This window comes from Eschrichtius robustus, chromosome 6 (assembly GCF_028021215.1).
Source record: "Eschrichtius robustus isolate mEscRob2 chromosome 6, mEscRob2.pri, whole genome shotgun sequence".
NCBI lineage: Eukaryota > Metazoa > Chordata > Mammalia > Artiodactyla > Eschrichtiidae > Eschrichtius > Eschrichtius robustus.
Window position 1 is genome coordinate 88,387,321 of NC_090829.1, and position 23,981 is coordinate 88,411,301.

At 39.8% G+C, this 23,981-nt stretch overlaps 1 protein-coding gene across 1 annotated transcript in view; it reads right to left on the reverse strand.

The window, feature by feature from the left end:
* The window catches only part of CD96 (CD96 molecule), a 96,091-nt gene that overhangs the window by 20,795 nt on the left and 51,315 nt on the right, over positions 1 to 23,981 (reverse strand). Inside the window, 1 exon segment of the mRNA XM_068545543.1 lies at positions 16,407 to 16,499. Coding sequence (XP_068401644.1) covers positions 16,407 to 16,499 — 93 coding nt within the window.

Here is a 23,981-nt window from a genome sequence, read left to right on the forward strand (position 1 = left end):
GCCTAAGAGACAGATTTGCAAACCACTTGGAGATGTGCAAAAGCAGTGTAGCTTAGCTATTAAAAGCATGAATTCCAGAGCCACATACCGTGAGCGGAAGCCTCGCTTAGTTCTAAGTTAAATGTATGATCTTGGTAAAGTCTACTGACCTGTCTCTCTTTCTTGTATTCCTCACATCTAAAATAACAGTACTTTTCTCTAGGGTGACTGTGATGATTGAGAAATCATCACTCGTATGAATTCTTGTAGAAGAATGCCTGGCATGAGGTAAACACTAAAAAGTAATTTTAGAAGCTATACAACAGGTCATCTGCAGTTTAGTTCAGGTGCTGAAGACACAAGCATATCATAGCAATAGACGAATCTCCTGATGAGTTCTACCATTGCCCCACTTTCCTTGGTCTTTCTAGAAGGACTCTGATTCCAGGTAACCAATCCCTCCTCCCCAGGCTGGCCCAAGTCAAGAACTACATTCCAAAAGGCTGCACCAGAAAAGGGCTGTCTGGGGTGAAGAGAACGGCAGCATGCTGGGCATTAGCTCTCTGATGGCGTAGTGATGCCTGCTGGCAGAGTCACCTGCAGCTCTCCTCTTCCACCTCACTGAGCCCCCGTGGCTCAGATTCTCGTGCAGTCACTGTAACTTCCAGCTCACTGCCTCCTACTGCTCATCAAGACAAATGGCAGGAAAAATGCACCAAAAGACTGGCGGCAGGAGACACGAAGTAGCTGTAGGGCAAGCTCAGATTGTCTCAAACTGAGTATTGGGATCACATTCCTGGACACCCCAGAACTGCTCTGAGGGAATTGAGCCCTGGCGTTCTCCCACTGGCCCACCCTGGCCGGCAGTCGAATAGCAAGGAGGTCAGCCGCTGTTCACTCCCTGTGAGCATTTGGCTGGCTGTGCTCCACCACGCCCTCTAGAGGAAGGCCCAGGAAGTCTCTGCATCAAGAGCAGCTATGCTTCTCCTCTGCAACTGGCTCATTACGATTTTATGAACCTATGGATCACAGAGTGAATTTGAATTTCTTTCTCTCATCGAGATGGCTTTATCTTTGTCCCTCTTTGCAGTAATTTCTTCAGTTATCTGTTTTTAAAATTTTGTAAGTTTACCTCGTAACCGTACAAGACAAAGTAAAAAATGCGTAGAAGAAAACTAGCCATAAGTAATCATTGGATACTGTGGGATACTGAGAGATATGATGTGCTTCTCCTAATTAATACAGGAAGAAAAGGTGAAAGAGAAAGTGAGGAGGGGAAGGGAAAAAGAAGAAAGACTATCCACGTTTTAAACAATTCTCAGAAGGATGAAAGAAAGAATGATCCCTTTACTCTGGAACTCTGTTCCTTGTATAGGAGAAAGTGTGGCTTTCATTGTCAGTCATAGTCTCATCTCTTATCTCCCTTCCCATGGGCCAGCATCATTCATTCTTCCTCCCTCCCCCACTCTCTTCCTCTCACTGGGAGAACTGACCTTCACAGTATTCACCAAGTGACTTAGTAAGTGAAAGCAGAAAGGAATGGTTTTACAGTGGTGATACATCATAACAATGGTGATGATGATGATGAAGAAAAAGAGCGAGGAAGCAAAAATCAAGAACTTTGTATTTATTTGTGAGCTACCACCATCACCTAGAAATCTCAGTCTAATATGCAACTGCCAGCCACCTTTGAAAGTACTTTTTACTTAGAAGGAACAGACGTTTTCTGATTACCCACACTGGGTGCTAGCACTGATTAGTAACATATGATTTGATTCTGGCAGGATTCACTGGAATCCTGATGAAGTACGATAACTGGGAATTTTATTTGTATTAAAAGGACTGATTAAATGTTCTCTTCTAGAGGTTAGAAAATAATGTGACATAAATCCTTACTTACTGCAGATTTACTGCAGGGGGAGAATTCATTCGTTTGATTCCATCTAGCAAGTGTTGTTCCTGGACTATGGGAAGAGGAACACTGCCTCGGGCATGCATGCTGCCTTGATATTTGCCTCACTGTGTCTCTTGCCTGGTTTAGATAACAGCCCTACACTTCCTCTCACAGGCAGGCCTGTGGAGTTTGTTGTGGGCTGAATCAGTGCCATAGCTTCTGGGAACAAAAGGATCAATGACAGCTATCACTATCTTGAGGGAGCCCAAGGTCATTTCAGTCTTATTCGTCTCCAGCTGAATTTTCTTTTGGTCTTGGCCTAAGGGTCTGTGCCAAGTTGCATAGGTTATTGAAAGAATGATCCCTTTAATCTGGGATTTTGCCCATCATGCAGAAGTCAGAGCTGAAGCCAGCTAGAGATAGCTTTACACCGATGGTTCAAGGTTAAGGTCTCTTGGCGTTACATGACACAACCTCTAACAATCTCAACGTTGTTATCTCTTGCTACTCCCTGCTTACATTCTTTCATTCACCAAGCGTTTGGGAGCCTCTATCTTCCAGGCATTGTACTTGGCACTGGGGATACAATGATTAGCTTCCCTGGAGTTTAAGTTCACGGAGGATATGGACATTAACCAGAGAATCACATAAACCAATCCAAACAGGAGAACATTTGAAGGAGAGAAGGCCTAGTCAGAGTCCCAGGAAGGCTTCCCTGAGGAATGTAGAGGGAGAATGGCGGCAGGGGAGGGGCTGTGGGAGCTTTAAGGTAGAGGACACAGCAAGTGCAAAGGCCCTGGGGTGGTCTACACACTGTGGTTTAGTATTAGCAATGTGTGGTACTTGTCTATTCCAGGGCTGGGCCTTTACAAGCCCTCAGAAGTGTTTGTTCTGTGTGTTGAACTGAACAAGAGTGTTGCCACAGTGCACAAATCCATGGCCTCAGCAGCAGCAGAACAGTGATCAAACTGTGGCACACTCAGGGCTTCCCTGGTGGCGCAGTGGTTGAGAGTCTGCCTGCCAATGCAGGGGACACCGGTTCGAGCCCTGGTCTGGGAAGATCCCACATGCCGCGGAGCAACTGGGCCCCTGAGCCACAATTACCGAGCCTGCGCGTCTGGAGCCTGTGCTCCGCAACAAGAGAGGCCGCGATAGTGAGAGGCCCGCGCACCGCGATGAAGAGTGGCCCCCGCTTGCCACAACTAGAGAAAGCCCTCGCAGAGAAACGAAGACCCAACACAGCCAAAAATAAAATAAATAAATAAAATTACAAAAAAGAAAAAAGAAAATGTTCTCTATTTCACTTACAAAATTAATTAAAAAAAAAAACAACAACAACTGTGGCACGCTGGTGGCAGCCAATGCTGCTTGTTCTCTGAGCTGTTTTCTTTTGTTTTACTTCTGTTTCTGAAAGCAATCCCTTCCTAGAGCCTGACCTAGAGATTCTGTAACTATAAGAGGACATATGTATCTGCCAATCTCTTGACAGCAAGTACAGCATTTTAAAAGACTTGCCTTCATATTCCTTTCGGTCAAGTCTTTAAAAGATTTGTATTACATATTTCAGCATGCGAATAAGCCATACTTGCTTTTTGTCTTTTCTGTTTTAAGGTTATGTTTACACTCACAATATGGCAAAACCTCTTCAGCATTCAATAGTTGGTTTTATATTATGAAATACTACGTAGGCAAGTAATATGCCAAACCCAGTGACAGACAGTTGCTTGCTTTGTTTGCTGGTTGTTTATTTCTTCTTCAGTTTGAATGTTTATTGTTATTTAACCTTGTACATGTCCAGAGGTACAAAGTTTGAATGTTTATTGTTATTTAACCTTGTACATGTCCAGAGGTACAAAATAATGATCCTTGGTTTCCAGGAAAGAAGAAGGGGTTTAGAGGAAAACACTGCTTAGTACAAAATGGCTTGCTATATTAATTCATAAACTGCCATGAGGTTAGATGAGATTTGAAACCTTTTGAAACCCATTTCTATTAAAACTTAAAATGCTTTTTCACTAACGTTAAAAATTACCCCTTTATGTTATCACTAGAAATTCAATGAAGTCAGAAGACAGCTCCAATCAACTCAGAAGACAGTTCTGAGTTGGATGGAGGAGACAGAGACATATTCTATAAGAGCTAATTCTGGTTGGCTCCTTGTGACATTAGGAAGCAAAACCCAATCTCTTAACCTGGACTCTTGCCATCTTCCCAGTGACCATCCCTCTCACTGCCGGAGAGGGAAAGGCAGGGAAATGCTAGAGACCCCATGTGGATTAATTTGGGGAAAATATTGAAATACTTTCCAAACAATTTAATTATTTAACATCGACTACTATGTGCCAAATAAAAAAGACAGGTGAGCAGTTGCGATATAAGTGGAGAATAAAGGATAAAATGGTAATGACAACAACAAAAAAGAAATATTGATTTGGTCATTGCTTCCTCCTTCAAGGAATTAAAAAATACAAGTAAAAGTATTGATTTATTTCAAGGTTAATTTTGCTCACTGGACTCTTCTTTTGATCCCGGCCTACTTCTTGGACTGGACTGTGTGAGCCTTAGCTTTAGAGTTGCTCTTTATGCATTTTTACATTTCATACTCTTAATAACCATGTGAACTAGAAAATATTACTTCTGTTTTTTTTAATATAAGAAAACAGGATTAGAGAAGTGAAATAACTTGCCCTGGGTAACAGAGCTAGTAGGTGGCAGAGATAAGAATTGAACCCAAGCCTGTCTGACACCAAAGATTATATTCAATCCACTCTGGTAGCCTTAAAGTGTAGTTAGGCTTTATGGTTTATCACAGGCTACTGAATATAGTTCATTGTGCTATATCGTAGGACCTTGTTGTCTATCCATTATACATAATAGTTTGCCTCTGCTGGTCCCAAACGCCCAATCCACCCCTCCCCCACTCCCCCTCCCCATTGGCACCCACAAGTCTATTCTCTATGCCTGTGAGTCTGTTTCTGTTTTGTAGATAAGTTCATTTGTATTCAATATCCTGTGATACACCATAATGGAAAAAGAATATGAAAAAGAATGTATATTTATGTATAAATGAATCACTTTGCTGTATAGTAGAAATTAACACAACATTGTAAAACAACTATGCTTCAATAAATTAAAAATTTTTTTTAATTAAAAAAAAAAGTATAGTTAGCCTTGTTAACAGCATGGAGGGAAACGCTAGAGAGCCCCAGGCAGATTAATTGGGGGGAAATCTTTGAGAACCAAGGTTTAGCCGTGGAAGAGCTCAGTCATGGTCCCTAACACACAACCACTCAAAACAGAAGGCCTTTATATCCTCTGCTTTTCTCCTCTCTCCTCTCTTCCATCATCACCTCTTAGTTTCCTGTCATGAGACTACCCAGTCTTTGGGCCGTGACCAGGTGCCTTTTTCTTTAGGGAGCCTTATTCTGCTCTTTCTAAAACCCTTCCCTTGTTAATCACTTTCTTCTTTGTACTTTAGAAAATATCCTTACCCCAGCCCCAAATGTTTATGGAGTTATCAATACTTATTGAGAACCATGTGTTATCACTGTTCTAGGCAATGGAGAGACATCAGTAGACAAATCAGACCAAAAAATCCTGCCCTCGTGGGATTTACTTTCTTGTGGGGAAAAGCCAGATGAGTAAATTATACAAGATGTTAAAAGACACTAAGGAGAAAAATAAAACAGAGAAAGAGGACAGGAAGTGAGATAGAGGGTGTTACAGTTTAAAATGAGTTGGTCATGGAAAGCCCCACATTGAGAAGGTGACATTTGAACAAAGATTGGGAGAAGATGAGGTGTGAGCCATGTGGATTTTGGGGGGAAGAATTTCCAGGCAGAGGGAATGAGTGAAAAGGCCCTGAGGTGGGAGCACCCGGGTCATGTTGGAGGAACAGCAAAGAGGCCGATTTGGGTGAAGCCCAGTGAGCGAGGGGGAGAGTAGAGTAGTGGGAATATAATAAATTGGATATAACATGTGACCTTTCAAGCCAACTTTATAGATATCTGCTTCTTCTCACTGCCCACTCTCCTCCTCCACTCATAAGACCATGATCATGGTGGGTTTCATTTACATCTGAATCCATCTCAAGTAGAAGTAGACACATAATTCTAGGTTTTTTTGTTTTTATTAAAACACACACACACACACCAAACAATTTAGACAAAGACAGACTGGTTAATTACTCAACCACTTTATTTCCTACCTTGGGTTCCCTACCATGTTCCCAAAGGGATTTAACAGAACTAATAATAAAACGTAACATTTTGACACTATGAACCAGGTACTATATTACCTGGTGTTTTACATGCCGAGTCTCCTCTGTTGCTTTTAATAACCCATTAAGGAAGGCACTACCCATGCTAACACTCTTCCTTTTCTTCTTTCTCTTGTCTTTCCCCATTTTCTTCAAGCATCCTCACCTTGGCCATGTTTTTAGAACTCTGTTTATTACTTGTCAATCCATCACACCATTGCCAAGAACTACAGCTTTCTGTGGACTATCTCAGTGGGTAAACCATCACCTCATCAGGTTTGCTTCATTTTCAATGAATTTATTTTATTTTACTTACAAATTTTTAAATCTTTTAAATAAAACTGTATATGTGTACACATGATGATTTGATATACATATACATAGTGAAGTGATTACCATACTCAGCCCGTTAACATGTCTCTTTTCACATAGTTACTTTTGTGTGTGTGTGTGATGAGAGCATGTGAAATCTACTCTTAGCAAATTCCCAGTATTCAATACAGTATTATTAACTATAGTCATCATGCTATACATTTGATCTCTAGACTTGCTAATCCTACTTAACTCCAACTTTGTACACTTTGACAAATATTTCCCCTACCTCCCTACCCTTGCTAACTACCGTTCTACTCTTTGCTTCCATGTAGTTGACTCTTTTTAGATTTCACATATAAGTGAGATCATGTAGTTCTTTTTCTGTGTCTACCTTATTTCACTTAGCATAATGTCCGCCATGTTCATCCATGTTGTTGCATATCATAGGATCTCCTTTTTTAAGGGCGAATAACATACATATATATATACACACACACACATAAATATATATTTTTTATCAATGGGAACTTAGGCTGTTTCCATATCTTGGCTACTGTGAATAGTGCAGTGAATATGGGAGCACAGATATCCCTTAGAGGTGGCTTTCATTTCCTTTCTGTAAATACCAAAAAGAGAGATTGCTGGATCAAATCATAGTTCTACATTTAAATTTTTGAGGAACTTCGAAAGCCGTTTTCCATGTTTTTCATTCTATTTTCTATTAAAGGCTACATCAATTTACACTCCCATCAACAGTGTACAAGGGTTCTCTTTTCTCCATATCCTTGCCAACACTTATCTTTAATTTTTTGGGTGACAGCCATTCTAACAGGTGTGAGGTGATATTTCATTGTGGTTTTGATTTGCATTTCCCTAATGATTAGTGATGTTGAGCACCTTTACATATACCTTTTGGCCATTTGTATGTCTTCTTTGGAAAAATGTCTGTTCAGGTCTTTTGTTCATTTTTTAGCAGGTGGTTTCTTGTTTTGCTATTGAATTGAATAAATTCCTTATATATTTTGGATATTAACCCCTTATCAGATATATGATTTGCAAATATTTTCTCCCAATCCATAGATTGTTTTGTATTTTGTTGATTGTTTCTTTTGCTGTGCAGAAAATTTTTTTAGTTTGATGTAGTACACTCGTTTATTTTTGCTTTTGTTGCCTGAACTTTTGGTGTCATATCAAAAAAGTCATTGCTGAGGCCAGTTGATGTCAAGGAGCTTTTTCCCTATGTTTTCTTCTAGGAGTTTTACAGTTTCAGGTCTTATATTTAAATTTTTAATCTATTTTGAGGGGATTTTTGTGTATGGTATAAGAAAAGGGTTCAATTTCATTCTTTTGCATGTGGATATCCAGTTTCCTAAGCACCATTTATTGAAGAGACTATCCTTTCTCAGTGTGTATTCTTGGTGCCTTTGTTGAAAATTAGTTGACCATATTTGCTTGGGTTTATTTCTGGGTTCTCTATTCTATTCCGTTGGCCTACATGTCTGTTTACGCATGTACCATACTATTTTGATTACTACATCTTTGTAGTATAGTGAGAAATCAGGAAGTGTGATACCTCCAACTCTGTTCTTCTTTCTCAACATTGGTTTGGCTATTTGGTGTCTTTTGTGAATATGAATTTTAGGGTTGATTTTTCTATTTCTGTGAAAAATGCCATTGGAATTTTGATAGAGACTGACTGAATTGAACCTGTATATTGCTTTGAGTAGTGTGGACAATTTAACAATATTAATTATTCCAATCCATGAACATCGGATGTCTTTTCACATGTTTGCATGTCTTACAATTTCTTTCATTAACGTTTTATATTTTTCAGTGTACAGATATTTCACTTTCTTGCTCAGATTTATTCCTAAGTATTTTACTCTTTTTTGATGCTATTGTGAATGAGGTTGTTTCTTAATTTCTTTTTTGTTGTTGCTGGTGTCACTGAATTTCTTTTAATTTTAACGGAAAATGCAGAACGGAATTTTCAAATGGGACTCTTTGTACCTCCATTTTAGGTGAGGTCCCAAAGGCTAAGAATGATATTACAGGGCAAGTCATCCTCACTTCTAAAGTAGAGTTTTAGACCACCTATGAAAGACATGTGAAGATAGAGTAGAATGGGTTCATCAGTCCTGGTCCATCATCCACCTCAAGGCTGTGTAAGGGGATGAAAGCAGCCCTGGTGAGGATTTCTTTGGAGAGAGTTGGGGTGTTGTGAGTCAAGTCCCTTTTCATGGAGGAGGGAAAGAAGAATATGCTCCCTTAGCTTAGTCCAAGTGAAGTGTGGGTTCAAGAGACCACTCAGAGCTCTTGACCTGCGTGTCCTGGAGTTTGGGACAAAGGGGACTAGTGCCCTACTCAGGCTAAAGAGCCTACACTGGGAGCCTATGCTTAAGTAGCAGTGCTAAATGGGCATAGAGAAGAGAGATATGGCGATACTGGGGAAAAGGAGCACTTCCCCAAACAGGAGACCAAGGTACATGTTTTCCCAGACAAAATAGAATGCCACAAAAAGCAATCTCACCCAGGAAAAAATACTAAGAGGAACAAAAAAGCTCCCAAGCTGACAAACCCCCAGAAGCTAACAGGCAGGGAGGGGAGGAACGCAGAAGACCGAAAGAGAAGCATGGCCCATCAAGGGGACAGCATCCACAGGTCAGTCACAGATTTCTGAAATCTGCCCAAGTGCCCCCATGAGGTCAAGATGGCAATTTTAATTTTCCCAAGCCTTAGGGCACCTAAGTCAGATTACGGTCAGCCTGACAAGGAAGGTCTTTCCTTACCTACCCCTCCTCTTTTTTCCCCATTTCATGATCTCCAAAGAGAGAGTCAAGCCAACAACTAGGAGTGGAGAACAGGATGGAGCCAGGAAATCTCAAAGACATCTCCCATGTCTGTCCCTTACCCACCCCCCCAGACATAAAAGACACAATCTCACATCCCAGGCTTCCACAGGTGAGGTAGACCCACACTTGGTGGGAAGGAGGGAGAGAAGTTCTGAACTTTTGCAAATTTTGACATTACATTGACAAGCTTTTTAAATTATTGACACAAATCTGTTCTTGTGGCTGAAAGGGACCAGATAATATTTATTATATGAAAATCACCAAAAAAGCCAAGGAAAAAAATTACCTAAAATTTCTTTCAGAGGCTAGGTAGAAATTCAACAGAGCTCATTTGGACAGGAAATGATGGAGCAAAAGAAAATTATTTTTTTCTAATCTACCCAGTTCAGTTAATTTATTCAACTAAAAGCAGAGGTAAAATTTATTTGTAAGTTCACGCTGCTGCTGTCATAGTGATCGAGTTCATCAAGCTCAGTTGTCTAAGACTTTGCCTATTCTTATGTAAAATTAAACATGAAAATTTAACTTATTTTCTCAAATAGTAATATTTTCACTTGACCTTCCATTCTATTGACATAGCATTTATCGACATAACTACCCAGTCTCCTTGACAAGTGCGTAATTGTACTCCAGTAATTCACCTGCAGCACAAAGAGGCTTTAAACCTACAATGGCACTGACTGGAAAATTGCACTTAAAAGAATATAGGTCAGCAAATACATCTAAACACATCCAAGTCAGCCTCATCAACCCCCAATGTCAGGATAAGGTGGATATTGATCCTCAGGTCAACATAAAGGAGATGTGTGGTGTGAAATCTTAATTTCTACATACAACTGTTTTCCCATGGGAGGCAGATAGTTTGGGGAACATGTGTTCACTGAAGGACTAAAGGCAATGTGTATTGCTGGATTACTGGTCCAGAAAGGATTTGTAAGACTCCTTTGGGGGAAGATGACAGTAGGCAGGACAGAGCTCATCACACATCACGTGGTGTGTTCACAGACACTCAATAATTAGGAAATGAACTGAATAGGATGTCCAATAGCTTTTCCCCAGACGTACCTCACCCAAAAGGGGGAAAACTGAATAAACACATACCCAAGGTAAATCAGTCATCAAGGAGGCTACCCTGGACTTATGGGTGACAGGAACGGAAAAATTGAGAAATTCTTTAACAACCTGTAAAGTGCGTCCCAGGTGAATGGTGGTGAGAAAGATGTAATGTCCAGAATTTCCTAGGATTCAAGGGAGAGCACTGGAGTTTTGTATGGATTCTGTACATATCTCTGGGCAATAAGAATTATAGTATAATGATGTTGAGAGGAAAAGGGGTAACGAATGGAGGAGGGTCTTTTTCTCCAATTTATTTCCAACTGAGGAAATGTCAGCCCCACTTCTGGAGGCAGAATTTCTCAGAAAGCACTGGTCCAGAGAGGGAAAGATTAATATAGACACAGCTGTCATACTGACCTTTTCATAGCAGCAATACCAGCTTCACACTAGAAGGGATTTATTCAATGTCTAACGACATTTATTGAGCACCCATCATGTACTCTCAAGGCAGTAAGACTCGGGCTTTGCAGCTGACTGTTTAGGTTGTTTCACTTTCTGCACGACTTTGGGCAAGTTAATTAACCTCTTTGTGCTTCAGTATCTTCATCTGTAAAATGGGGATAATGACAGTACTTATACCATTGTGTTTTGGGGAGGGTTAAAGGAGATAATACATTTACTAGTTTAGTATAGTGCCAGGCACATCAGAGGTACTCAAATATTAACAAACATTGTTAACATTATTGCTTAGTACTATAATACAATCATGGCATTTGGTAAAAATTTTTAGGTAATTACTAGAAAAATAAAACCTGGAAAGCCCTTGTGTGATAGTTTTATAAAAATATTTTATTTATTCCCCCACGTTTAGGCAGACAACCCTGCTGAGGCTTCTGTCACACACAGAACTCTCAATTTCTACATATGCCCATTCTAGTTCAGACCATTATCACTTTAAATCTATATCATCTGGTCGTCATCATTGGGTCTTCTGTTTTACTTACATTTTTTATATACTCAAAAAGCCATAGTGGATGTTTTTTGATGTTCAGATCGCAGTTCGAATCCATAGCCTATTAACCTAAGCGCACCTCCACCTGGTTCCACCTCACCTAAGCAACTTGCAGCCCCCTTCCCAACAAGCATTGTCAGCACTCATCCTGCTTGTCTTCCTAGGTCCTGCATGCATTTTATTTTATGTCTTTGCTCAAGACCATTATATGAAGATCTGTCTCTCATCTTTCTTCTATTTGAGTCTATATTTCTTTCCAGACCCCCTGCGCAACTTTCCTGATTCTACTCTCCATGTCCCCAGAACTCATTTACTTTTCTTAATTTTCGGTGCTTGGATACATATGATAAAGGCAGAAATTATCAGACAGCAACAGAGGTGTCCTGACCCTTGAAGACAGGTATGGCAGGACCAGAGAAGGTGTCAGAAGTTGCTATCACAAATAAATCACATAGGCTTCTCATTGCCTTGCAGAGTCTCTCTGGGACCCCCTTCTTCACTTTAGAATATCCAGATCTACAACTGATCTAATCTGCTTCCCCTGTATTTGTGTTGGACTAATCTCATCTAATTCCAGGTTGATCTCCCACCCATTTCTGACATGCTTTCTCATAAATTAGTAGTTTCATTGCATCCCCTGTGGAACTACTTCCTTCAATCTGTACCCTTCCTATCTGATCCCCCCACTCACCAAGGATCAGGTGTGCTCACCTGGAGAGCTGGCCAATGGTTAGAATCAGACTGGATATGGTATTTCACTCAAAGCTTCCAGGAGTAGAAAGATCCAGACTGTAAGGATTATCTAACTTCTTAGAGAGGGCTTAATATCAAAAGTAAATGCCATCAGGTCCAAGAGTTGTACACAAAAATAGGAGGCAAAGCCAAAATGTCTGTGGCATGGTGGCCAGTGAAATGGGAGGCTAGGCAAGCGGGTCTGGCTAGATTGTAGACTCTGTGTAGCAGGGGGCCTGCCTGTCTCATTCATTACTGTATCCCAGCGCCTCAAAAATTCCTTGCTCGTTGTCAACACTCCGTGTTTGTTGAATGAAAGAAGGTCTTGGATGACTGCTACAGTCAGGGCTGGCGTTTCTGAGGCTATGCTCTCTGAGGTTTCTGAGGCTCTGCTCTCTGAGGCCACGTAGTCTAGAGGCAATTCATGGCCAGTGCGTTAGAAGGCATAGGGCTCTGCTCAGGGCAATGGAAGGTTGGAGTTACGCCAGTACTGTCTCATCCTAGATTCGTCTGGGGTCTCTATGGCTCCATGCAGGCTTGTCTCATCTCACCACTTAGCTTGTCAGCCTCCTGTCTTTTCCTAGGAGAAAGCTGCGAATGCAGCTGGCACTCAGAAAACACCAGTTAGTTCAGGTTGAATTGAGCTGGGCTTCCCTGGGTAACTCTTGCAGTTGGCTGTGAGTTATAAGGTTCCATTGTTTCCATTACTTTCTACATTTGTTTCAAGAATATCCTTTCATTGAGGAAAAAAAGAATACGAATTGGATGTTTGCAGCAAGATCTGTAGCTTAAAAATTATGACTGAATTATATAGTTCACTACATCTTAGAATTTAGAACAAAACCATAGCCTTTTGAAGTTGGTTTCCATGACATGTTCCACCCCATTTCCTTTTTTAAAAGAACACAAGGGCGATTCTGAGACAGCCAGTCATCATGTGATTTCACAATTACCCTCCAGATTGCCAAGATGAAATTTAGATTTTTCAGTTGTAATTCAGTGTTATTCTAAGCAAATAAGTTTCACTTAGATATAAGCAGCCATTGATTTAACATGTTTTTTTGACATATAAAAATCAGACTGAAAAGTATTCCAAACATTATCTTGTTACTATCTTGACAGAGGTCCAGATTTTGTAAAGTGAGAAATAGCTAGTCTTATTATACCTGAGCCTGGAACTAAAACCGGGTTTCTCAACATCAGCACTATTGACGTTTTGGACCTGATAATCCTTTGTCCTGTCTTATGTTGTAGCGTCCTCAGCCTCCACGTAACAGATGCTAGGCGCACCGTCCCTTCCCCCATTTTGGCAACCAAAAATGCCCCCAGACACTGCACATGTCCCTGGGAGGGGGGCGGAGGCAAAATCACCCTGGTGAGAACCACTGATCTAAAACAGTCCTGAGGTCCAGTGTAATGGGGCCTTATTTTTAAGGAGGTCTTTTGATTCTCCAGAAATTTCCAAACTGTATCACCTTAGTATGATAGCATATCAGGTAGCATTTTTTCTGCTTTTAAACAAATATATTTATTTGACTGTGCTCTTTCAACCTCTCTAATACTAGTGCTATATTAGATTGTAGACTCTTTAAGGATAACAAATGTCCTTTCCTTTTTCTTGAACTTCTTCACAGAAATAATAATGGTGTTTGGACTGATGGAACAATTTAGTATATGTCAACTAACCCCACAGAAAACTGAGCTAGAAGAAATTCATTTGTGCTTTCAATTAGCAGAATGGATATGCCATGACAGCATGATTCTTTTTTCTCTTTTGTTCACTGTTGTATTTCTAGCACCTAGAAGAGTACCTGGTACATAGGAAGGGCTCAATAAACATTTGGTGAATGAATTATGTCACTTCCCTTCTAAAAAAATGTTTAATGAGGTCCCTCCCATCTCTTAAGGTATAACATTTAGAATCCTTAGACTGGGTCTGAAGGCTCTCTTTATTCTGCAGTTTCCAATCTTCATCTCTGCTTCTCTGCTACACAATCCCACTCCTCTGACCTGAACTTACTTACTAAAATTTTCTCAAATCCCCATGAATATCTTCACCAATGCACAACTGCTCATTTTGTTCTCTTTGTTTAAAATGTTTTTTCAAGCTCTTAATAGTCAAATAAATACAATACATACTTTATAAGGGTCAGCTTATTTCATCTCTCTTTGTAACACTTCCTGACTCCACGAACTCATAGGCACCTTTCCATACTCAAAGCTTAAGACTTCTTGGTCTGTATCTCTCCCTGAGCATTTTAATTCTATAAAACACTGCACCTTTCACCTTACTATTCGGACTTATTTTCATATGTGCATGTCATCTCTCTCCAAGTACAAGGCAACTTTTTGAAGGCAGAAACAAATTATCATCTTTTTTTGACACCATGGAGTCTATTAAATGATATCTACATAGTGAAGGAACATTATTCTCATTTATTCTTTTTCATTCATTTATTCAACTAATATTTTTGCATGCCTACTCTGTGCTAGGCATGTGTGAGGAGGCAAAATAAATATGGTCCCTGTCCTCATGAAGTGTTTAGACCATTTGGAGAAAACATGGCATCTAATGTATTGAGAACTAGATTTATAGTCAGAAGACTTTGGTGTGAATACTAACTTTGCCACTTATTAGTCATGTGGTCATTTAAGCTCTCAGCATATCAGTGTCCCCATCTGGAAAATGGAAATGGTAATGCTTACTCTGTCTACCTCTCATATTAAAGAATATCAAACCACATTGAATTTTGAGTGCAAACGTCTTCTAAGTGATAGGATGTGGTTGTTTTAATTTGTCCACAAATTCTTTGACACTTTTTCCTTCAAGAAGTGGAGCCCAATTCTCTGCCTCTTGAGTATAAGCTGGACTTAGTGACTTGCTTTTAACAGATAGAATATAGCAAAAGTAATGGCGTGCAATTTTGCAGACTGGGTCATAAAAAGGCAGGATGGTTTTGTCTTGGCGACTCTATTTCTTGAATTACTTGTTCTGGGGGAAGACAGCTGCCATATTGTGAGCAGCCCTATAGAGAGACCCATGTGGTGAGGAGCTGAGACTTCCTGCCAACGTGTTCAAGCTTGGAAGCAGAGCCCTCAGCTCCAGTCAAGCCTTCAGATGACAGGAGCCCCAACCAACAGCTTGACTACAACCTCATGAAAGAACCTGAGCCAACCACTCAGCTAAGCTGCTCCTGTCTCATGTGAAACCACGTGAGACAATATATGTGTTATAAGTAGTTAACTTTTGTTTGGGTAATTTGTTATACAGCAATGGATAGCTAATACATAGAGTACTAATGAGACTTAAGGTATTAATGTTGAATATGCTAATATTTGTTGAATGAAGAATATCATAATTTACTATGGTTTATTGCTGAATGATGAGTTAAAAGTGGAAGAAAAAGAAGCATAAAAAAAAGAAAATTACAAAGCCTTAAGAACTAGGAAACAATCAGATGGATGTAAAACTTCTGTTGGGTGATTTGCAGGCATTTCTCATCCTGCCACATGCTTCATTTTCTGAGAAATATCAACCTGTGACAGTGGCTGCAGGCTATGCTAAAGGCTACAGGCTAAAGGAATTGTTCATTCCTACTGACTGCTTTGTCTTATTCCATTTTCAGTTCTCATTTTGAGCTAAAATTGGTAGTTGAATTAAATAAGAAATAAAAAGCATACTTCGACTCTATGTAGAACATCCTTTTCTGTGTTAGAGAAAGTCACCTTGGTTCTTTGTTAAACAAAAAGGCCATAGATATGGAAATTTATGATTTGTTTGCATCAATGCCAACTTCTGAAAGTCACTGCTATCCCTTTGCCACAGTAACACTGACCCAGCCTGAACTCCATTATTAATAATGCCACTAGGAGGCTGAATTCAAGTCCACACCAGTCAACTTTGTCAAAATTAATATGAACCAGAACAAATTTAAATTTAAAACTATCTACCCACCTCTGGTCCACCGGATCCCCATTTACAACCAATTTCTTAAACACCCTACTGAGAACATAGTTGTGGAGGAGGACTGTCAATTTATTAACTTATTTAATAATAAATAAAGAACTTAAATTTCTCATTGAAGATTTATTGACCCTTATTTTGCCAGGTCTTCAAGTGAAGGACTTTGGAAACTGTGCTAATTCATTTAATCCATGAGAATAGTACTTAACATATTTACCTGAAACGCCATAGACAGGAACAGGGCACGAATCATACAAATTTTCTGAAAATTTTTTCTGTATCAACCTACTTAGTTAAAGGATTAATAGCTCATGGGAAGTAAAACAGTATGAAAACATCCTTACTTGTAGAAGATATGCTGTTGGCTGGAGAAGGCTGGGTGCCAAGGGTAGATTCTGTAGCATCAAGCAGAGAATCTGTTGGAGGGTTCACTGAGCCTGGAAGGATTAAATAGACATGGGTAATGAACAAAATATTGTGATAGAAAGATAAAGTATTAACTTAGTTCCCCCCAAACCTTTACTTATTCATCTAACAAATTATTATTGATTAAAAACCATCATTATTGCCCTGCTATGGGCAAGGCAGTGGAATTTAATGGTGGATGACAAAGACACGGAGCTTTCTTTAAAGAGCACACAGCCTAGAAAATAGATAGGTAGCCAGGCACTGTGTTTAGTGCTGTAACAGCAGAAGTGCAGGGTGCCACGAGAATGCAAAGGTGGGGCACCAACCAGCACTGAGAGGTCAGGGAAAGCTTCCTGGAGAAAGAGACATTTAACCAAGACCTGGTAAAACAATTACTGCAGCTAATGTTTTGCGGTATTTGAAAAGTAACCATACAGTTTACATATCCATAAACCCACAAAATTTTTTTTATTACTAAGAGTAGAAACAATGTTACAGCTCTCCAATGGGACACAACATCAATAAACCTAAGACTGATGGTATTATTGTGCTCTTTCTAAAATTTCTATTTTTTTCATAAAACTTTTATTTGGCTACAGCTTTTCTCTCTCTGTGTGTGGGGGGTGTCTGGGATGAAAGAGAGGCTGAAATACGTTGTTTTACTTATCACATACATTCACATCATTTCCTTAAAGTCTCCGTTATTGTACTGTAAAATAATGCTATTAGCATTTTAAAACAATTTACAAATGTAAGAAGGACCTATTGACTTTAGGAATATGTGGATTAAATATAATTAAATGATTTCCAGGCTAAGGGATTTTGTGATTTTTCTAGATATCATGGCATTGGGTACAGTATCACACATCTGATGAGCTGTATCAATTATTTGGACATTTAATTAGAAATTATACTATTGTTTCTATTCTTTACTTTAAGGAATAAGTATATACAATTTAAGTTATGTCACTTGATAGCACATAGCACATTGGGAGGAATTTGTTTTTGTGAACTTAATTCCTCTATGTTTTATTCTCACTGGTAGTTTGTTATTGCTGTTGGCTATAGGTAGTGCTCACAGCTGGCTGTGACTTGCTATTATAAATGATCCCTTGCTATTAATCTCTGAGGAGGTTGGGGGGTAGTTATATGGAGAGTATGTGAATAGGTCAGCAGAATGACTATTCTCTTCCCCTTATGCCATCTGGGACAAGTTTGAACTCTTCAGCATGACACACAAATCTGATCACGATTTAATCCCGCATTACACTCCTATCTTCATTTCCTGATGCTGACTATTACCTTTTACATCTCTTTAAAATCACACCCTCAGGACTTCCCTGGTGGCGCAGTGGATACGAATCCGCCTGCCAATGCAGGGGACATGGGTTCGAGCCCTGGGCCGGGAAGATCCCACATGTCGTGGAGCAACTAAGCCCACGCGCCACAACTACTGAGCCTGCGCTCTAGAGCCCACGAGCCACAACTACTGAGCCCGTGAGCCACAATTACTGAGCCTGCATGCCACAACTACTTAAGCCTGTGTGCCTAGAGCCCGTGCTCTGCAACAAGAGAAGCCACTGCAATGAGAAGTCTGTGCACCACAATGAAGAGTAGCCCCCCTGCTCACTGCAACTAGAGAAAGCCCGCACACAGCAACAAAGACCCAACGCAGCCAAAAATAAATAAATACATTTAAAAAATAACACACCCTCAATCCAACAGGTAATATTTCAATCCAATTTACCAAACACAATGTTCTCCATGACTTCTTGATCTTTGTGCTTACTGTTTCCTAATACTTTCCCATCCCAAACTTCCTACTATGTACCTCTCAGACTTGAAGAATCCTAGGGATCTTCGTGATGCACTCATAGCTCTTAATGTTTGCCCTAGAAAAGGCCTCATTACTTCATCACTATACCTCTCAAGAGAAGTAATTGTTTTCTCACTGTATTTCCGGTTCCTGGCAAATGCAAGTGCATGAATTGAATGTATACAGATTTCTTCTTAACATTCAAAGAACAAAGATCAACTTTAAGTACATATGTGACTGCTGGTGCATCATAAGCATCATCTTCCAAAGTAGTAACCTTAATGAGATGGAATGGGCCTGGAAAAATAATGCCTAGGTGTTTTTCTCTGCAGATTGATTAGAATAGAGGTTGGCAGACTATGGCTAGGTGAAATCCCACTCACTGCCTACGTTTGTAAGTAAAGTTTTATTGAAACACAGCCATGCCCATTTGTTTATGTACTGTCTACGGCTGCTTTTGTACTACAATGGCAGAGCTGAATAATTGTGGTAGAGACCATATGGTCCACAAAGCATAAAAATACTCACTATCTGGCAGATTAAAAACAGAAAATGTTTGCCAACTCCTAGAACAGAAGTTGTTGATAGGTTATGCTCAATCCTAGATTTCCAAAACGGGAAAGAAGCATTTAGTTTTCATTTGTTGAATATTTCTATTTTAAGATATTATTTTGCCATGTTTCATCACCAAATATCTTTGTAAACTAAGGGGTTCTTGGTACACACAACCTCAGAGTGCATTAGGATGTTATTACTGCAAGATTTGCATTTTGAGATGAATCCTTTGCTCTGTGACAAAAGTGATGCACAGCTTCACTGAGGTCATGAAGAGTCCTTTTAGTTTCAGACTGGCCTATAAAGTAGAAACTCTGTCTTGGTCAAAACAAAACTAAGGGGGTATAAAAAAGGAGTGACTAAAACCTAACAGGGAAAAATTATTTCCCAAAACTCAAATGCAGAATTTAGCAGAAACACGTCAGCCAGTTTTCAGACCATTACATTTACCATAATGTTGTAAGGGGCTGGGCTACTGAGTACTCCATCCGTTCACAAGTGTGTCCATTCTGCACAGGCCTGGCAGGGCTCTCAGGACCACCTTCATGGGCAGCAGTGGCCATGTGTCTGTCCCACAGGGGCAGCTGGGTCAATTCTAGAGCTTCCTCAGAGCTTAATCAGCCATTAGCTGGTCCACCCAGCAATGAACTGAACCCCACGGTTTGCTAGGTCCTTGCTTCTCAAAATGTGGTCCATAGCATCTCTTAGGATCTTGTTAGAAATGCAGGATCTCAGGCCCTGCCCCTCCCAACTCCTCAACTTACTGAATCAGAATCTGCTTTTTAACAAGAACTTTAGGTGATCTGTATGTATAGTAAAGTCCTTTATTGATACTCTCAGTATTCCCAGGATCAGTCATGGGTATGAGGGAAATCATAAAACCAGAAGTATTTTTCTGGCATACGTCACCTTAATATTCAGTGGTCCTCTCATCCCACTATCAAACTATCCCTTTTTAATCCTCTCTCCACATCCCAAAACACACATACACACTCTCACACACACACTGAACCACTCATCAACCCTTAACTCTCTTTGTATCCCAAAGGTCTTGATCTCGACAGTTACAGTTGGAAATCTATTTAATCAACAAGACAGGCAGAATATTACCCACTCCAGGAGGTATCTGCACTCAACTCTTTTTTTTCTTTTTATAAATTTATTTTATTTATTTTATTTTTGGCTGCGTTGGGTCTTCGTTGCTGCGCATGAGCTTTCTCTAGTTGCGGCGAGTGGGGGCTACTCTTCTTTGTGGGCACAGGCTTCTCATTGTGGTGGCTTCTCTTGTTGCAGAGCACAGGCTCTAGGTGCGTGGGCTCCAGAGCGCAGGCTCAGTAGTTGTGGCGCATGGGCTTAGTTGCCCTGCGGCATGTGGGATCTTCCAGGACCAGGGCTCGAACCCATGTCCCCTGCATTGGCAGGTGGATTCTCAACCACTGCGCCACCAGGAAGCCCCTGCACTCAACTCTTGAACTGAAAAAAAGCAAACTATTCACTCTACCCCCTAAAAAACAAAACAACTCTTTGTATATGCCAAAACATTGACTCCTCCACGCTACAATATTAGACATTCTGACAGACTAGGTCGGCATGATAGAATATTTTTAGAAAGAGCCTTTTTTAAAGTTACTATTGAATCATGACAATTCTTCAGGCCTTGGTACTCGAATAGCTGCCTGACGAGCCACCTTCACCTTGACCCCGTCCCCTTTCTAAGTTTTCTAGAATAAGAATCACTGAGCACTTGAATGTCCCGAGGGACAGCGGGGTAGGTAGGGAAAGGAGCACCTCAGAGGGCTGTTACCTTGCAGCCTTCCAACATTGTTACTCTTTTCTGGGAAAAAAAGAGAGCAAAATCTCTTCCCCTTCTCTCCCTAAATCTCCTTTTTGTTCTGTAATAGTCTTAGAATTTCTCTACTTTAGCACTAAGAGACAGATTTTTCTCCTGCATTTTCATGTCAATATCTGTCCCACAAGGCAATGACTCTTGCACAAGGCATCAGAACTTTACTCCAGAGTTTATAAAGCCTCCAGCAGTACTACTGCAGGCAGAAAGCATGTTTGGAAGTAAATGTTTAAGAACTTATAACAAATAGGAAAATAGGACATGGCAATGATATTGTTTTGCAGAGCCTCAACTGTATCTTCTAAATCATTCAAAAGATAAATGTCAGAATATGAGCAGAATATACGCTATAATTTTGGGAAACTGAACTGTTTAAGATTTATTGTCTTTAATATTTGATCGTAAAGGATAAAGACTCATTTGACAATTTAAAGTTGCCTAAAATTATACTAGATCAGGGCTGTCCTGTAAAATTGAAATTATGGTGTGCTTTGAGTATCAGAGTCAGTGCTCTTCCTTCTTACCTTAAAAAATATTCACTACTTTCTGATCTTAAAACCAAACACAGTTCAAGAGAATGAGAAGGCAAGCCTGGAAGAAAATATTTGCAAAAGATATATCTGACAAAGAACTGTTATCAAAATATACAAAGAATTCTTAAAACTTAACAATAAGGAAACAAACAACCTGATTTAAAAATGGGCCAGATGGACTTCCCTGGTGGTGCAGTGGTTAAGAGTCCGCCTGCCAATGCAGGAGACACGGGTTCGAGCCCTGGTCCAGGAAGATCCCACATGCCACAGTGCAATTAAGCCTGTGCGCCACAACTACTGAGCCTGCGCTCTAGAGCCCAGGAGCCAGAGTTACCGAGTCCGTGTGCCACAATTACTGAAGCCCGCACACCTAGAGCCCGTGCTCCACAACAAGAGAAGCCACCACAATGAGAAGCCTGCACGCTGCAACGAAGAGTAGCCCCCACACTCTGCAACTTAGAGAAAGCCTGCGCACAGCAACGAAGACCCAACGCAGCCAAAAATAAATAAATTTTTTTAAAAGTTTAAAAAAAATTAAAATGGGCCAGAGACAGATATCTCACCAAAGAAAATATACAGTTGGCAAATAAGCATATAAAAACATGCTCCACATCATATGTCATCAGAGAACACAAGTTGAAACAACAATGAAATACTGCTACACCTATTAGAATGGCTGAAATCCAGAATATTGACAGTACAAAATGCTGGCAAGGATGTGGAGGAATAGGAATCCTCATTCATTGCTGATGGGATTTCAAAATGGTACAGCCACTTTGGAAAACAGTTTGTTGGTTTCTTATAAATCTAAACATACTCTTACCACACAATCTAGCAACTGTGCTCCTTGGTATTTACTCAAAGGAGCTGAAAATGCATGCCCCACAAAAACCTGCATATGAATGTTTATAGAAGCTTTATTTTTTATTTTTTAATTAATTATTTATTTATTTATTTATTTTTTATTTTTTTAGCTGTGTTGGATCTTCGTTTCTGTGCGAGGGCTTTCTCTAGTTGTGGCAAGTGGGGGGGCCACTCTTCATTGCGGTGCGCGGGCCTTTCAGTGTCGCGGCCTCTCTTGTTGCGGAGCACGGGCTCCGAAGCTTTATTTTTAATTGTCAAAACTTGGAAGCAAAGAAGATGTCCTTCTGTAGATGAATGGATACATAAACTGTGGTATATGCATTCAGTGGAATATTATTCAGTGCTAAAAAATAAATCTATCAAGCCATGAAAAGACATGGAGGAACCTTAAATGCATATTACTAAGTGAAAGAAGTCAATTTTAGGACAGTGAAATTTTAGGGCTGTATGACCTAACCTAACCATAATGATGAGTACATCATTTGCCTAAATCTGTAGAATGTACAACACCAAAAGGAAACCCTAAAGTAAACTAAGGACTTTGGGTGATTGCTATGTGTCAATGTAGTTTCATCAGTGGTGACAAATGCACCATTCTGGTGAGTGATGTCGATAATGAGGGAGAGGATGCATGTGTGGGGAGAGGGTATACGAGAAATCTCTGTACCTTCCTCTTAATTTTGCTGTGAATCTAAAACTGCTCTAAAAAATAAAGTCTTGAGACAATAACAAAAAAACAAGAACCAGTCTTAACATCATAAAATATTGTTTTTTCAAAAGTGGCTCTGTCTACGATGGGAATAGGATTCTCCTTAGGAATTTGAGGTTAACTGTTTTTTAGCTCATGTCCTTAGATTCTACCAAAGCTACTGGTAAATCTATGTGAGAACCAGTTACCTTTACACTGTTCCAAGACTGCAGCCCTAACCTTGTACAGTCTTCTGGAAAGGAGGTGCACTTATTTCTGAGGGAATTAGGCCAAGTTGAGTATGGATGTTTCATGACCATTTCTGAATGATGAACTCAAAATTCACAGAATGATGTGAACGGGCGCGGTTGCAGGCTTGCAGGGATGACGCCACTGTCCTCATGTCTGAATGGCACCTGTTTCTGCACAACAGTGATGGGTTTACACAGCAACATACCCCATCCAAAGCTCGCAGGAACCAACTAACAGCATTGCTAACAGGGCTGGGAAGGACCCAATATGCAGACTGTAGCCTTGAAACAAAGGGAAACTCTTTTCCTCATCAATTATTCTGGTTTTTATAAGTATGTTATAGACTACAATATCTCTGAAAATAGGAAGGTGGTAAAAGATGTTAATGGTTCTGCAGAGTCATAATAATTACTTGCAAATCTGTTTAAGTTTTATAGGTATTACTTTACTGTTACATACGCATATTTGACAGTTGTCATTATGCACTTCTATTTTCTATAGACAATCTGTTGTCACTGTATTTGTTGAGGTATTTGTTCACATCTTTTATGTAGTAAATCTTTATTGTTTGATCTGGTTCAGAGTAATGAATATGCTGGTTAATCTAAATGTTGTAATAAGTAGAACGATCCCACATATCAATTTTCAATTCATAAAAACCCTCCGTGTCAGATTTTGTGCTTCAAATCTAGGGATACTAAAACTGTTATAACAGCAGAGGTTGGCATAACATTGTAAATCAACTATACTTCAATAAAAAGAAAATAAAATCATTATATCTCATACATGGTTTATCCATTCCTAAGTATTAGAATTATATATCCTATACATAAATGAATGTTTTTATAGACTCTGAAGTAATTTTAGGGTTTTAAAACCCTAAATCATCAATATATTAGTGTTAATTTTCATTATATTGTAGATTAACAAAAATGCTAGTTATTATTAATGGAATTT